Source organism: Toxorhynchites rutilus, chromosome 2 (assembly GCF_029784135.1).
Source record: "Toxorhynchites rutilus septentrionalis strain SRP chromosome 2, ASM2978413v1, whole genome shotgun sequence".
NCBI lineage: Eukaryota > Metazoa > Arthropoda > Insecta > Diptera > Culicidae > Toxorhynchites > Toxorhynchites rutilus.
The window spans coordinates 319,060,815-319,075,531 of NC_073745.1; the positions used below are offsets into that span (position 1 = coordinate 319,060,815).

At 39.1% G+C, this 14,717-nt stretch overlaps 2 protein-coding genes across 5 annotated transcripts in view; one reads left to right on the forward strand and one right to left on the reverse strand.

Annotated features, from left to right (window-relative positions):
- LOC129771426 (NAD(+) hydrolase sarm1) overlaps nucleotides 1-14,717 on the forward strand; it is a 157,953-nt gene that overhangs the window by 21,511 nt on the left and 121,725 nt on the right. The window lies entirely within an intron of this gene.
- Nucleotides 12,010-14,717, reverse strand: part of LOC129771428 (tRNA-splicing endonuclease subunit Sen54) — a 137,040-nt gene continuing 134,332 nt past the window's right edge. The window contains exon 6 of the mRNA XM_055775056.1: nucleotides 12,010-12,517. Within this exon, the coding sequence (XP_055631031.1) occupies nucleotides 12,316-12,517 (202 nt within the window). The 3' untranslated portion in view covers nucleotides 12,010-12,315. The remainder of the gene's footprint in view (nucleotides 12,518-14,717) is intronic.

Below are 14,717 nucleotides of genomic sequence, written 5' to 3' on the forward strand. Positions count from 1 at the left end.
GTGTCCTTCCCTAGAAAAAAAATCAAAATAAACATTCCGAATAGAGGGATATCTTCAGGAGAACAGAAATAGTCTGAGAATAAAAATAAACGTATCTAAGGATTTGAAGGAAAATGAATACGAAAGAAACTTCTTTGACGAAAAATCCTCCGGCCCGAACGGGAATCGAACCCAAACCCTGGCATGATGATGTGTGACGCTAATCAACCGGCCACGGGAGAACAATTGGCATATCTATCATGTGTATTACATTCACGGTCCTTGGCCGAGTCCGTCTCTCAGTACCGACGGATTGGGGTCTAGATGAAATTCCGCTTCACCCCGTGGGATGTCTTCTCTCGCAAACAACTTTATATATTTTTCCGGAAAACCAATCGTATCAATCGTATAGAAATCAATGTTCAGAGCTATCCTTCATTCATCGTTCATGCATTGAGCGGGAAAATAGATGTATATTAGGGTGCCAATGAAAATGGTCATCTCTAATTTCAAAAAGTTACCCCATAAAAAATGTCAAAAAACCTCGAAAAACACCCTATGCCGAATATCAGCTCAATCGGACTTAAGGGAGAGTGGCGCAAAGCGGTCAAAGTTTGAGTTTTTTGAAAATCGGAAAATCACCCAATGAAGGAGTAAAGGAAATCGGGGTTTTCGAAAAAAAATGTTGATGCCAAATGTCTAAAAATTGCCCTGCTTTGCGCCACTCTCCCTTAAGTCCGATTGAGCTGATATTCTGCATAGGGTGTTTTTTCGAGGTGATGAACATTTTTATGAGGTAACTTTTTGAAATTTTAAGGTCGATTTTTTCCCATACATTCATTGGCACCCTAATGCATATATTCCAGCATTGACGTTGCCTGAAACGTTTATAAACACATTTGTCAAAATTACAAGGATGAAGTTAAGTCTCCTGGATTGGATAAATAAGCTCAATAAAAAATCTTACTATATCGACTGTAAATTTAAACGCAATCCTTCCCATCAGTGCTTCAGATTTTCCCCTCCGATTAACATCTTGTACAAACAATGTTTCTTGATTGCAGCTTCTTGAACACTCGCAATGAAACAAATGAATTCAGTATCGATGTTAACTGTAAGTGACACGGATTTATGAGAGTGACAAAGACCACCCCCATCAATAATCAATCAATATTCGATCATCTAATATCAATCGAATAAAATTTTGTAAAGCATTGTAAAGCAATGAACTTAGAAAAGAGAAAACACTATTCGAGGACCTGTGTCTTTTTTAACTTCACAGTGTACAAATCATTGCTGTTGACTTTGATTTCAACTAACAATAAGTTCAGGATTGTTTCAGCCATCAGCCAAAAATGAACACCTGAAAGTTCAGAAAAATTGGCATCCCTGTTGGAGATGATCTGGTCACTTGTCGATTGCAGCATGTATTACATGGGAATGAGGGCGCGCTCGATATTTGTGTGACAAGTAGTCCAAATCATAATTCTGAAACGGACCACGATAGGTAATTAAATGAGTTCAGGTTGGACCTACCAGCTGGTCATATTATCCGTTGATATGGAGTCCGAAACATTGTAGTTGGTCCAAGCTAGGGACGCTTATGACGTTCTGTGGCAGCCCAGAGTCTCACTGGAGACTCCAGGGCTTGTCGCCAAACATTAATTGCTTAAGAGGTTTAATAATTCCATCCGAAGATTGATACACTTCGGCCGATGTTTTCAGTCCTTTTTCGCAAAAATATATCTTGGCTACTAGTACCAACGATCAAATCACTGAAAATATATGCGGCATATACTTTTAACACATTGATTACGTACTTCTGTGTGATATGTAGAGGAAATTAAGAGACTTTCACTTTCAACCAACGAACATTGAAGTTTTTACAAGATATTACAGAATAACAAACCCAGCATTAACAAAACCGTTTTTGCGAATGATTATAATATTAAGCAAATATGCCATTAAGTACATCTCAAGCTAATGAATAACAAATGACTGTGACTAGCATTACCCCCAGGATACTTGTTCAATTTCATTTGGATACTTTCACTCTGAACTCTCAGCAACAGATATAATAAATCATAGTTTTATCGAGTTGAGTCTAGACGTGCTAAATTACTTCTTCGGTGCAAAAAGGGAGATGAAAAAAAATAATACACAACACCCCGTAATATGCATGGCGAGACATAATAGACACGTCTGGGGTCCCGTGTCCCAGCGGGTTCACTGATCTCTTTTCGCGCCAGAGTTCGTCCATATGATTGCCACCCATTCATCGAGCGTGGCGTAGAATTACAACTAAGCCACACCACCGTCGTTGTCCAAGCTTTAACCACGATCACCTTTCCGATGAGTTCGTGTCCATTAATACCATATGTCATTTGGTATGCCATTCGGGACAATCCCTTGTCGGCGGGCCGGTGTACCGTTTGGGATGACATGATTATCGTTAAACTGTTTTCCGAATTACCTTCTCGTCGAGGTTGTCACAATCTAGTTTCGATGATTTCGAACCATACGTTGTGTTTCAAATTTGATTGGGGCACTCAACTGACCGCCCTTCTCAGCCAGTCAGTAGGCCACTACAAGCTAAGCCGTAACAGCAGAACATCGTGATATGATGAAGCGGAAAAGTGAATAAACTCGTGGGGAATTCCAACCCAACGATGGAAGAGAAGTATGATGATGATGAATCATGCAATTCGCTGGCGGATGAAACGTGCGCATTTCACCGAGCGGCCAGAGTTTAATTTTTAAATGAATGACAAGATTTATTGTGCATGGTAGGTTTCCTTGGTGACAAATTTATGAATTCAAGCACTCGGTTTCCTTATTAATGATAATCGCAGCTCTTCTCGGGAGATGAAGACAGGTTCAACTGCTACGCGTAGAAACATTGGACTTGAAATGATTATTTGAGATTGGGAACCCATTATAGTTTCATAAAACACTTAAGTTATTCTTTTCTCGCCTTTGGCGAAGAAACCAAGAAAAGCACAGAAAATTACCCAATGTTTCGATTCCTCGGAACTGCAAATCACCACACAATAATCACTAAATGACTGTAAATAAACATAGAAAACGCCTCCACGCAAAACCGGGATTACTGGTTCGGGATGGCAGTTTATTACGAAAAAAAAAAGTAACCGTTCCTCGAGACGAGTATGGCGACAGGCGTCCTGCTGCTTCGAGTGACTCGACTGTGTTTCTATATAAAAAACACGTATAAATCATTTTGTGTGATTGTACTTGGCGCCAGCTTATGGGAACTGTTTGGTGTGATTTCATTACGAGGAAAACAGTAGATTGCAGTTGTAGGGAAACAAGCTCGAACGACACCTTCTCCGATAGAGTATGGATGCTGCGCAACTATTCCCTGTTTCTCCATTACATGTATGGTACACACTATAAGCAAGTTGGATCAGAACTGTGTACATCATACAGAAGGTGCTAAGTAACATCTAGCCGAGCCAGATGTACGTCGCGCGTCATGGAAAGTGCGCCAGGCCCAATGTCTTAAAATAGAACCTCTTCCTAGGAACGACGAACCGTTTGGTGAAAAATGGGACTATATAATACATTCAGCGAAATGTATCTAGACATATGGACTTTACCATTACGTCGAGTTCCTGTGGTACTTCCGAATGTCAACAAAGCGATTTGTGCTTCACAGAATGAGCATCATCGACCGCAGCTTGCGATATAGTTAAATCCATCATTTGTGATGAAAGAGAGGGCGTTGAACACAAAAAAAAAATACATGGATCTCTACTGAGTTTGGGATATATTGAGTTCTCTTTCTCAGCAATAGAGCAGCGGCCAACGGCCACATTAGTGATTTACATGCCATAACTGTTTTTACACTTATCTAAAAATAACTCAAATTTGCATAATTTCTCTGTAGTGCATCCGTTACATCCCGTCAATTACGTAGTTGTAAGTTTACTTGCTGTCGAAATGGAGACACGAACCCTTCAACCCGTGATTTTGCCGAATGGATTGATGTTTAACGAAGTTACGTTCAAAAAGTCAAGAAAAGAGCTAATTACGCAGGTTTACAAAAAAAAGTCAAACCTTGACACCATCAGCGTATTTGCGAGGCCGGCAGTTGCGATGTCATAAATGATGAAACTTAAGCCGAAGCTGACTTAAAACACATATATCAGATATATAGGTTCGAGTCAATGTCCTGGAAATAAGGTAATGAACATGGTCGAGTTTCGAGCGACATAGCATGCGCTGCCATAACTATTTCGCTAATAGTGACGTCAGTCGTTGTGTTTATCTTTGATTGCCCACCGCATCCATGTAAAAATGCTATTTTCAGGAAGTAATTTATCAATTACTTCCGTATATCATTTGTAGAGCTCCCGCTGAATATGAGGCTAATGTGATAGCGTGAAGTGAATATTTGTGAAATCACGTCGACAAAGACGGATAAAAGTGATATTTCCATGTGTCATTTTCACTCCTACACGTTCATAGAAAACAAACGAAGTTTCATTATTTTACCGTAATGAAGTTGATGTTTCGAAGGCTCTCAGTGTCGGTGTGTATGTTGTGAGATAATAATCGCCAATTAATCAAAATTTCACCGGAAATGTTATTGATTTCGAGCACTAAGCATACGACTGCTCTTTGGACCTTTTTACCACATGAATAATCGAAATAAGCCACGATATAATTGTCATCTGTTAAAAAACAACCAGTTGAATGATTTCATGAGAATTTTGGCTCAAATTATCATGCAACAGCAACCGAGTTGATAATAAAATGAAGGTAAAACATCAATCGGAACATCTGATTTGGCAGGCAATGTGTACGAGTGAAGAGCGAATCATATCCATCCACCGAACTGCCATAAGCAAATATATTTGTCATATCTTCAATTAGTCGAGTGTATTCGGAGCATTTGGCTTGGAAATCTCAACTTAAGTGATTCAAAAGGAAAACAACATATTAGCTACCCTATACCTGCCCATAATCTCAATAATATTATGCACTTTGACTACACCCAAACATTGAGAACATTTTTTGACATCCACAAACATTACATTCAATGAGCTTAAAAGAATTATACAACAAAATTTTCTCAAGCGAAAGGCGTGTTTGTGTATAATATATATTCCATAGCGATAGCGTCCTTTAAAGCATTTTGATGTTCAGATTAATTGATCTACCATTTCAACCACGACTTGGGCTAGCATAAAATTACACATTACATATAGAACCCAAGTAACCTTGCTTCCGTTAACATTAATGAGATATGTTAATGGTCACCCAAAGGATTTTTAGTTTTAAACAGCAGGAATTCTCAAACTATTTTGGGCAAGAGATCCCTTTTCCAGAAAGATGTGATACCTCAGACCGCTATAGCCATTTTTTTCAAAATTGTATCTCTAGTTTTTTAATTCATACAAAACAGTTACCAATTTCAAAACTTTGCGGTTGGTTAAGTGAGGAAACTTGACGTCATTTTCTCATTGAAATTCAACAAAATAAATACACATTCAGTAACTATCAAGGTAATCAAAAATATAAATACTTGCTCGACCAGTAGGAAATACTTAAAGATACCTTATTTTGATATTGACAAATTTGGTTTGAACAAGCCTTATGTAAAAAGTAAAATATCAAATAATAAGACCAAAAATTGAAGAGAAATAGCTTTTCAATACCATGCAATTTGATAATTTCATTACCAAAGTAATACTTGAGCAATGTTGTTTTGGTATTGAATGTGCTCATTTTAGTATTGGAATAATATTGTGGAGCCTAATCAATTACAGAATTCCAATACATAGATCACTGCATAAATTATTAAAAGGAGACGTCAGTTTGCCAGTTTTGCGTGTTCTGTTTCAGCTCCCATTCGTTGCAACGTTAAATGTTAACGAATGAAACAAACCACGCAAAAACGCCAAACCGAAGTTATTTCGATCTGCTCGAATGATATGATTAATTGAAGGTTTATTGCACCATGTTCTACATAAAAATATTTCACGGAGCTCCGAAGGAAATTCTATTCCTCAAACATTGGAAATTCTATTTCTCAAACATTTCTCAAACATCGATTGATGAAAATAACTCTGCGAACTATCGAGAAATGGCGGAGTTTAAATTGCAGTAGCCTCTCTCCTCTCTCATTGCCCGTACAAAGAACGCTTCATTTTACTCATATATCACGCATATGTCAACATGTTTGGGTTCTTCTATGTGTTGTGCTAGCTCACACGCAACTGTGGTTGCATTCCATTCCATTCCTTATTTGGTTTTAAACTTCTTCAGTTCATTCGCCTCTAGCCCTGAAAAGGGCCCTTGTGGGAAGAAACTCTACTACATACTCGTCCATCTTCTATCGATGCTCGATGCTCGACGGCAACGATGTTGCTCCGATGACCACCAAACGAGAAGTGATGTCAAATCGCGGATGGCTAATAATAAGCGCACCAAATAAGTTGAAAACAGGCAGAAACGAATGTATTAGTTGCTCGTTAATGAAGGTACAAAAAGTAAGCGCACAAATCGACAGAGCAAATCTATAGCAAAATGTTTTTATTAATTTAAACAGTTCAGGGATTTGGGAATTGTAATGTATAGCCTATCAAACAAATCTTAGAGAATTTCCTATTCGATTGGTATGCATCCTCAGAATTCGTTCGCTGTTAAAATAAGTTATAAACGTTATCTTTATTTCACAAAAACGTAACCTGTTTTCTGATTTGGCACCCTTCCTGAAAGACGTACGCGGATCGTTTGCATCCAAATCGTTTGCTACGAAAAGCATACTCAGGGCAGTGCAGAAAAAAGGGAAGTATTTGGAAGTAATAGAATACCTCCTTGATTCTAGTTTAGACATTTGAAACAAAAATCGATGTTTTTTGACGTAGGAATACGTCTTTCGGGAACATATTGGGGGTACAAACCATATTGGGGGGTTGTGAACCGTTTCAAACACTTATTGCTCTGTCATTTCAAGATGGATTGATGAGATCTCGGCAATCCATGACAATTTATTACATTGAAAAAAATATATGTGTCATGATAAAAACTATCAAAGTAAACCTAAAAATCTCAACCGTTAATCAAAAGTAAATACTTACCAAGACAAACATTTTGCATTGAAGAACTTGTCTTTATCTTATTTTCTTTATTTTCAAAGTGATTGATTTTTTTTTCGTACAAAAACTCGTGATTTCAAATTTAGATTACTCAAATACAAAAAATTACACAGTTTTAAAAATTTTACATTATGTAGAGTCAAATATGCCTAATAAACATTTTTAATGTTAGCCCCAGAAAGAACGACGAACAAATGAAAAGGTGTATTTTTTGGGGAAGAAATATCAATAACTTTGAGTAGAATTGCGATATTGACAAGTTCTGTATCGCAAAATGTTTGTCTTAGTAAAGTCTAAAATACTTAGAACAAAAGCGCTAAATCCATTGTATTGAAAAATAGGAACACACTTTGTTCTACAGAGTTGCTTAAAATAACAGGGATTACAACATTGTAGAAATATGTTTACCTCTATCTATAAAGATAAGAAAGTCTGATTTTTTATTCTACCTAAAACGATGGTTACCCTATTTTTGACAACATAAAAATGAGCGCTCATATGTCCGGCGGTTGTCGAGGAATGGTGAATTTTAAGAATATTAATAACGAGTTATCTCTTTACGGAACAATTTCACTTTTTTAGGCATAGTATTCGCTCCCCTGCTCTTGTAAGCCGCATCGAAAAAATAAAAAAAAGCTACAAACACTACATTTTTGCTTGTCACATTGTGACATATGAGATTTAATATGTCAGCAGCTTTGAGAGCCAACCATTGAAATCGTAGAACACATAGAAGAACCCAATATTTTTCTCATTTTCTTGAACAACCCCACGGATTATAAATATAACAATCAAGAAAATCTCTTTCTATCTCTACTTTAGGACAAAAATCTGTAATTTATTTCATCGTAGGATTACGTTTTTTGCGAGTTTTACGAATCATTAGGAATCGTTCATTCTGAGAGTATGCATAGTATTTTGTATTTCTGGTACAATTTGCGATGAAATGACTCTAATTTATTCCAAACTTTGATCGTTCGGTTAAAATAACGGCTGAACGTATCAATATGAAACATTCACAGATGTTTTGAGGATACACTAGGCTATGAAATTGCCTGCATACTACAATATTTGCAAAATTTTCGAATATTTTCTAAAAAACTAAAAACCCAGTTCGTTCCCCTTGCTTCGCCGTCTAAAAGGAACAAGTAACAATCACCTATTAATTTTGCTCGTGCAGAAAGTAAAAATGCCCTTTTCCGCGATTTCAGTGTTTTAGTGATAATCTAGACAGCGACAGTCGATCCCGATCCCGTAAGCGTGTTTTGGAGCTGAAACGAGTGCACATAATATAATTCCACATATTGCGAATATCCATTACAATAACCGGTCACACATTGTGAAACGTTTAGTATAAGTGTAAGTGTTCCACTATCTGGTAACAATTTTAGTGAAATTAGCTTCAAAGTTGTAATAAATTACTTAAATCTTCAAATATTAAAATCAATCGCCACAAATGTTTGTTCTTGCGTCATTCGGAAACGGATCGTTCGAAGTAAGCTGTCTATTTTGTTGTATTATTGTTCCAGTTCAAATTCTCGTTAACGCAGAGCCTCGAAGAGCAGATTACAACATATGTTATTCCACTTAGGCATCTTTTATCGGGATATGCATCATTCGACTTATCGCCATTCCTCTGCTATCATCGCTCGATTGTACCGCTGGTAGAGTGAACAAACAATACCTAACAATCAAACTAAGAGGACCTTTTCATGGCCACCAAATTATATCAAAGAGTTTCTTAATGGAACTTTTTAATCATATCCAAAATCAACATGCAACAAATGGCCTGACGGTATCCTACGTGAATTATGCGATCACGATAACCTTTCAGTAACTTTTTTTTCTAAATGGTTTATTTGATTACACTTATCACAGCTATGGGAGATGATACAGGGTGGGCCATTTAAAGTGGAAGGATTTGTTTTTGCAATAGCAAAGTAAATAAATGGAATTTTAAAATTTTTTTTTGAAATTCATTTATTTTGGTCCAAGGAGATTTGTTCTAACGACTTTTTGATTATGATATCTCGTAAATGACCGCCTCTGGCCTTGACCGCAAAATGTGCCCTTTTTTCGGCATTTTCCATCACTTTGCCCAATGATTCGGCCGATATGGCAGCAATTTCTTGTCGGATATTGTCTTTCAGCGCAGCCAGGGTCCTTGGTTTACCAGTGTATACCTTGGATTTTAAATATCCCCATAAAAAAAAGTCAGGAGGCGTCAAATCAGGTGATCTCGGTGGCCAGTTATAATCGCCGTTTTTCGATATTAATCTTCCGGGGAACATTTCGCGCAATAATTTGGTCGTGGCAGTCGCTGTATGGCATGTAGCGCCGCCCTGTTGGAACCAGTAATTGTCCAATTCATTTTCACGAACAAATGGCAATTAAAAATCGGCCTAACTCTTGCGAACGATGGCGACCTGATGTCGATGGAGTCTCTGCAACACTGGCTTGAACGGCATCAATATTCTCGTCGAAACGTCTTGGTCGTTGTCTGGACAGATGACTGGCATTACCAACACTACCAGACGATATAAATTTGGCATATAATCGACGTATAGTGTTGTCTCCAGGCGATGTTTTAACTTTATTTTTATTTTTCCACGCACGTTTAGTTAACACAATTGAGAAGTTATTTTGAATGTAGAGCTGAACAATTTCAGCGCGTTGTTTAGGTGTGTATTGTTCCATGGTTAAAATTGTACTGAAATGACGCTTCCAACGCGGTATGACATTTGTTAATCTGACATCTCTGTCAAAAGTTATGGGGTTGCCAGATAATATCTTGGTTAATAGAAAAGCTACGGGATTGCCCGATGAGTATTTGTCGACTTTTTTCATTAGAAATAAAATAGACTTTTTTGTACATGTAATGAACGCATAAAGATGAGATGTTCATCATTTTAGAGCTTAAACTCTAAAATTTTTAAATTTTAAAGTTTTGGAACATTTTGTGAACAAATATCTATCTTGGTGTGTATAGATATAGTGGACAAACATATCGGGATAAAATAAAAACAATTTCAAAGATTTTGTTGACTAACATATTTTTTTACCAATTATTCAATAGCAAATTCAATTATCCTAATCAACCAGCTTTCATTCGATTCCTGAAATGTACCTGGATGGTCTTTTAATATAGAGATATTGCTGTTTGAGTTAAAAATTTCAGTTTTCAGTTTCAGTTTGGAAACTCCAATAAATACTGTACAAGGATAAATTGTTTGCATCGTTTTCGAAATGTTTTCAAAAGTTTTTAAAACTAGAAAAAGAACGAAAAAAAGAAAAAAAAAGAAAAACGATGAGCATGAGAACAGAAAATAAAAGAAAACAAACCAAACAAGAAAAACAGAATAAAAATAAAAAAAAAATAAAAATGTAAAATAATTTTAATACAATAACGTTATAGTAAAATGATGAAAGCTTTGTTCGTCTTACATATTCGCTAAACTAGGTTTCATTCATTTTTGCGTAAAAGCCTGTACAACGTAGTCAAAGAAGGTGCCATCACTTTGCGGGAATACCCCGATCAAGCACCCACACAGTAACCATTCAAAATATGTTTCAGTCTCACCCTACATGAACAAAATAAAACCGATCAACCCATTTGCATTATTCATAATACGAAATATCAAAAGTGGAGCAGGTATTACAGTTGAATATCATTATACCCAGATCAACCACATCGAGCCCACCCCACATGGGAAATCCTCCGGTTTATTCATTCATAAAATATTTATCTTCACCGAAGGTACTTAAAATTGATTCACTCCGGTGTCGCGTGCATCCATCCACTTCTCGCCCGGTTACGTATTATACCGGCAAATGATAACAGTGACTAAACTCGAATTTCCGAGAACCCGTCGAAAAGCCGGGCAAAGTAAATTCCGCCGCAAAAGCGCCCAGAAATGGATGATTCAACGCAACACGTACACGGATCGCAGCACCGCGGGCAGAACGTGTCGGATGGCTGACTGGAGGATCATGGAAGAAAGTTGGAGCAAATAAATAAATTGGCTGCTCTCTGCGAATGACGCCTGCACTCGAAAAATGTGCTTGTGGTAGTACTGGAGAGCTCCAGTACCTTCTCGTGCACGTAACGGGTGAATTCATGTTGATAGAATTAGCTCAGCCGGTTGGGCATTAAGTTTGTTTGCAGAATGAATGTTTTTCGCACAATGACAATGGGTCACAAATAGATAATTGCGCGAAACGATAAAAGTAAAGTAAACATTCTCTAACTTTATGATGTGTTGTTTACTTTTTTGTGACCAGAGATAACGATGATAGATTTCGTTACTCAACCGCCGCGTTTCAAACCATTGAACGCCGCCAGAGAGTCAGTCGGAGAACTTCAGCATAATTGACGCTCCTACGCGCCAACCGGCTTCGGCTTGAAACACAACACGTGGGCGATTTGAGTCCCACACGCGAGCGCAGGAACATAAAACCGGTCAGCGTTTCCAAGATCGCGATCCCTCCGGTTCGGCGGGCAATGCAATGTAACCGCACCTTAACCTTCCGCATATGAGTATTTTCCGCGAGCCTCGGTTTTTTTCTGAATATTCATATGTTTCTGTGCCAATCCCACATCACACACCTTCCCTGGGTGAAGTAAAGCTATGACATTAGATGTGCCTTGACTACATACTAGTAGGAGCTCTCATAGCCAGTGTTGCCAAATTTTCTCCTGTACCGGAAGGGATAAAAATCCTAAAATATGTATCATCGAAAATTTTCGTTATAGAGAAAAGTCTGTCTAATTAGCATGCATTAGCAATCTCATTTATTTTCTACATGATATTACGATTACTTATCAACTTCATATTATATTTACTCAACACAAATACCACAATTGCTGTGAATGTACATTAAAATTTGCAAACCTCAAATCACTCGTCCGATTGATGATTCCTAAATTAAGATTGCGTATTATCTTCTTCTTCTATATAGGGGATGGGGATGGGATGGGGATGGAGCTAAAGAAGAGCAACTTTGAAATTCCTTTCTCGCTGATTGTCAGCCACAGCAGCACCTTCTTGGGGAACTTGATGTGAGAAACAAACTTTACTTCGTAGCTCACTTCCTTCGTGGGGAAGTAAAATACGAAATGCCCTGCCAGTCGTTGCCATTCAAGGTGGAATAGGTCTCGTCGTCCATCACCACCACCACGTCGCGATTCGCCGGGAAAATCGACTTGGCCAACTTATTCAGCCGTTGCCGCTGCGTCATTGCCTGCAGCTCCGAGACCAGTGGACGGGACTTCCGCTTCCTGACATGTATGTCCATGCTTGCCAGGTACTTCTTCACTGTTTGACCGGTTGCACCGACCTCCCGGCCAAGCACACGCCGGGATGTAGCCACTTTGCCCATCGAGGAGATCCGGAACCGGGCTTTCTTTCGATGCTCTGATTGTTGTTCAATAGTGCCAAGATGTTGTAGATGCCGGAACGGGCGTATAGGGGCGTCGTCCGAGAAATATGTTAAATAAAAAGATGTATGTATTTTAGTTTCTTGAAGTGCAAATCACATACATATATATATATATATATATATATATATATATATATATAGGTGTCGTTGTAAGCGCGTAGTTCTAGTTGTATTCATTGTATCGAGTCATACTATAGCTTGTTGGAAAGGTATTTTTGTGCGCTATAATATAGTCCTTGACAGTGTTTTGTTTGGTTGAGTCGTTCGTGAGTTATAAAGGGTGTGTCACATCAAATTGCATCACGGAAAAAACGCTGTAGAAATTTAATTTTTAGGAATTATATCTTCAACTTTCGCTTTAAAATCAGATAAGAGTGTATAGATCACGTTGGCCATGCTTCACTGTCAATTTTTCGTAAATTTGGAAAAATGTCGTCGAACGAAAAAGAGCGTCGTGAATTAATCCTGTGCACTCATTTCGAGAATCCGGAGTTGTCATATCGGGACATCGGTAAGATGCTGGGAATAGTCCAATCCACGGTCAGCAGAGTACTACAACGATACTTCGAGAACCTAACCATCGACCGGAAGGTGAAGAACGGCAAAAATGGATGCTCCGTCAGTGAAAAAGATCACAAGCGCGTAGTTGAGTAGTTTAGACGTAATCCGAGAAGTTCGGTCCGGGATGTCGCCAATAAGCTGAATTTGTCAAGTTCATTCGTCCAGCGGACCAAGCAGCGGGAGGGCCTGCGTACATACAAGGTTCAGAAGGCTCCTAACCGCGACGAAAGGCAAAACATGGTGGGGAAGACGCGAGCCCGGAAGCTGTACACCGAAATGCTGACGAAGCCGCATTGCCTGGTAATGGACGACGAAACCTACGTCAAAGCGGACTTTCGTCAGCTGTCGGGCCTGTTGTTCTTCTCCGCAGAGGACAAATTCAGCGTTCCGGAGGAGATTCGCAAGCAGAAACTATCCAAGTTTGCCAAAAAGTACATGGTGTGGCAAGCGATCTGCTCTTGCGGAAAGCGGGGCGCCCCCTTCGTGATGACCGGCACGGTACACGGGCAGGTTTACCTTAAGGAGTGCCTACAGAAGCGCTTACTACCACTATTGAAGCAGCACGAAGGCCCGACCATCTTCTGGCCGGATCTCGCTTCGTGCCACTATTCAAAGGACGTGTTGGAGTGGTACGAAGCCAACGGGGTCACCTTCGTGCCAAAGGAAATGAACCCGCCCAACGCGCCGGAGCTTCGCCCAATACAGAAATATTGAAGAACCCAAAAGTTGTCAAATCGGAGGCGGACTTCGAGAGAAAATGGATATCTGTTAAAAAAAACTACAACCTGACGTTGTACAGAACCTTATGGACGAGGTAAAGAGGAAGGTACGAGCATACGGGCTTGGGCTCGAAGTATGAATAAAAAGAAAATGCCAAAAGTTGTTTAATAGTTTTTATTTTACTGTCTAAAATTTTCAAAAGGATCGGTCTACTGAGCGAATTTCTACAGCGTTTTTTCCGTGATGCAATTTGATGTGACACACCCTTTAGTGTCGCAAATATGGAGCAAAATAAAGAGAAAATCCGACATATTTTACAGTACTACTATGACAAAGGCAAAAATGCATCTCAAGCTGCCAATAAAATTTGTGCAGTTTATGGACCCGATACAGTTTCCATTTCCACCGCACAACGGTGGTTTCAACGTTTTCGTTCTGGTGTAGAGGTCATCGAAGATGCGCCACGCTCCGGAAGGCCTGTCGTCGAAAATTGCGACAAAATCGCTGAATTAGCCGAGAAAGACCGGCATAGTAGCAACCGTAGCATCGGCCAAGATCTGGGGATAAGTCATCAAACCGTTATTAACCATTTGAAGAAGCTTGGATTCACAAAAAAGCTCGATGTATGGGTGCCACACACGTTGACGCAAAAAAACATCTTTGACCGTATCGACGCATGTGAATCGCTGCCGAATCGCAACAAAATCGACCCGTTTCTGCAGCGGATGGTGACTGGCGATGAAAAGTGGGTCACTTACGACAACGTGAAGCGCAAACGGTCGTGGTCGAAGCCCGCTGAAGCTGCTAAGACGGTGGCCAAGCCCTCATTAACGGCCAGGAAGGTTCTGCTGTGTGTTTGGTGGGATTGTCAAGGAATAATTTATTATGAGCTGC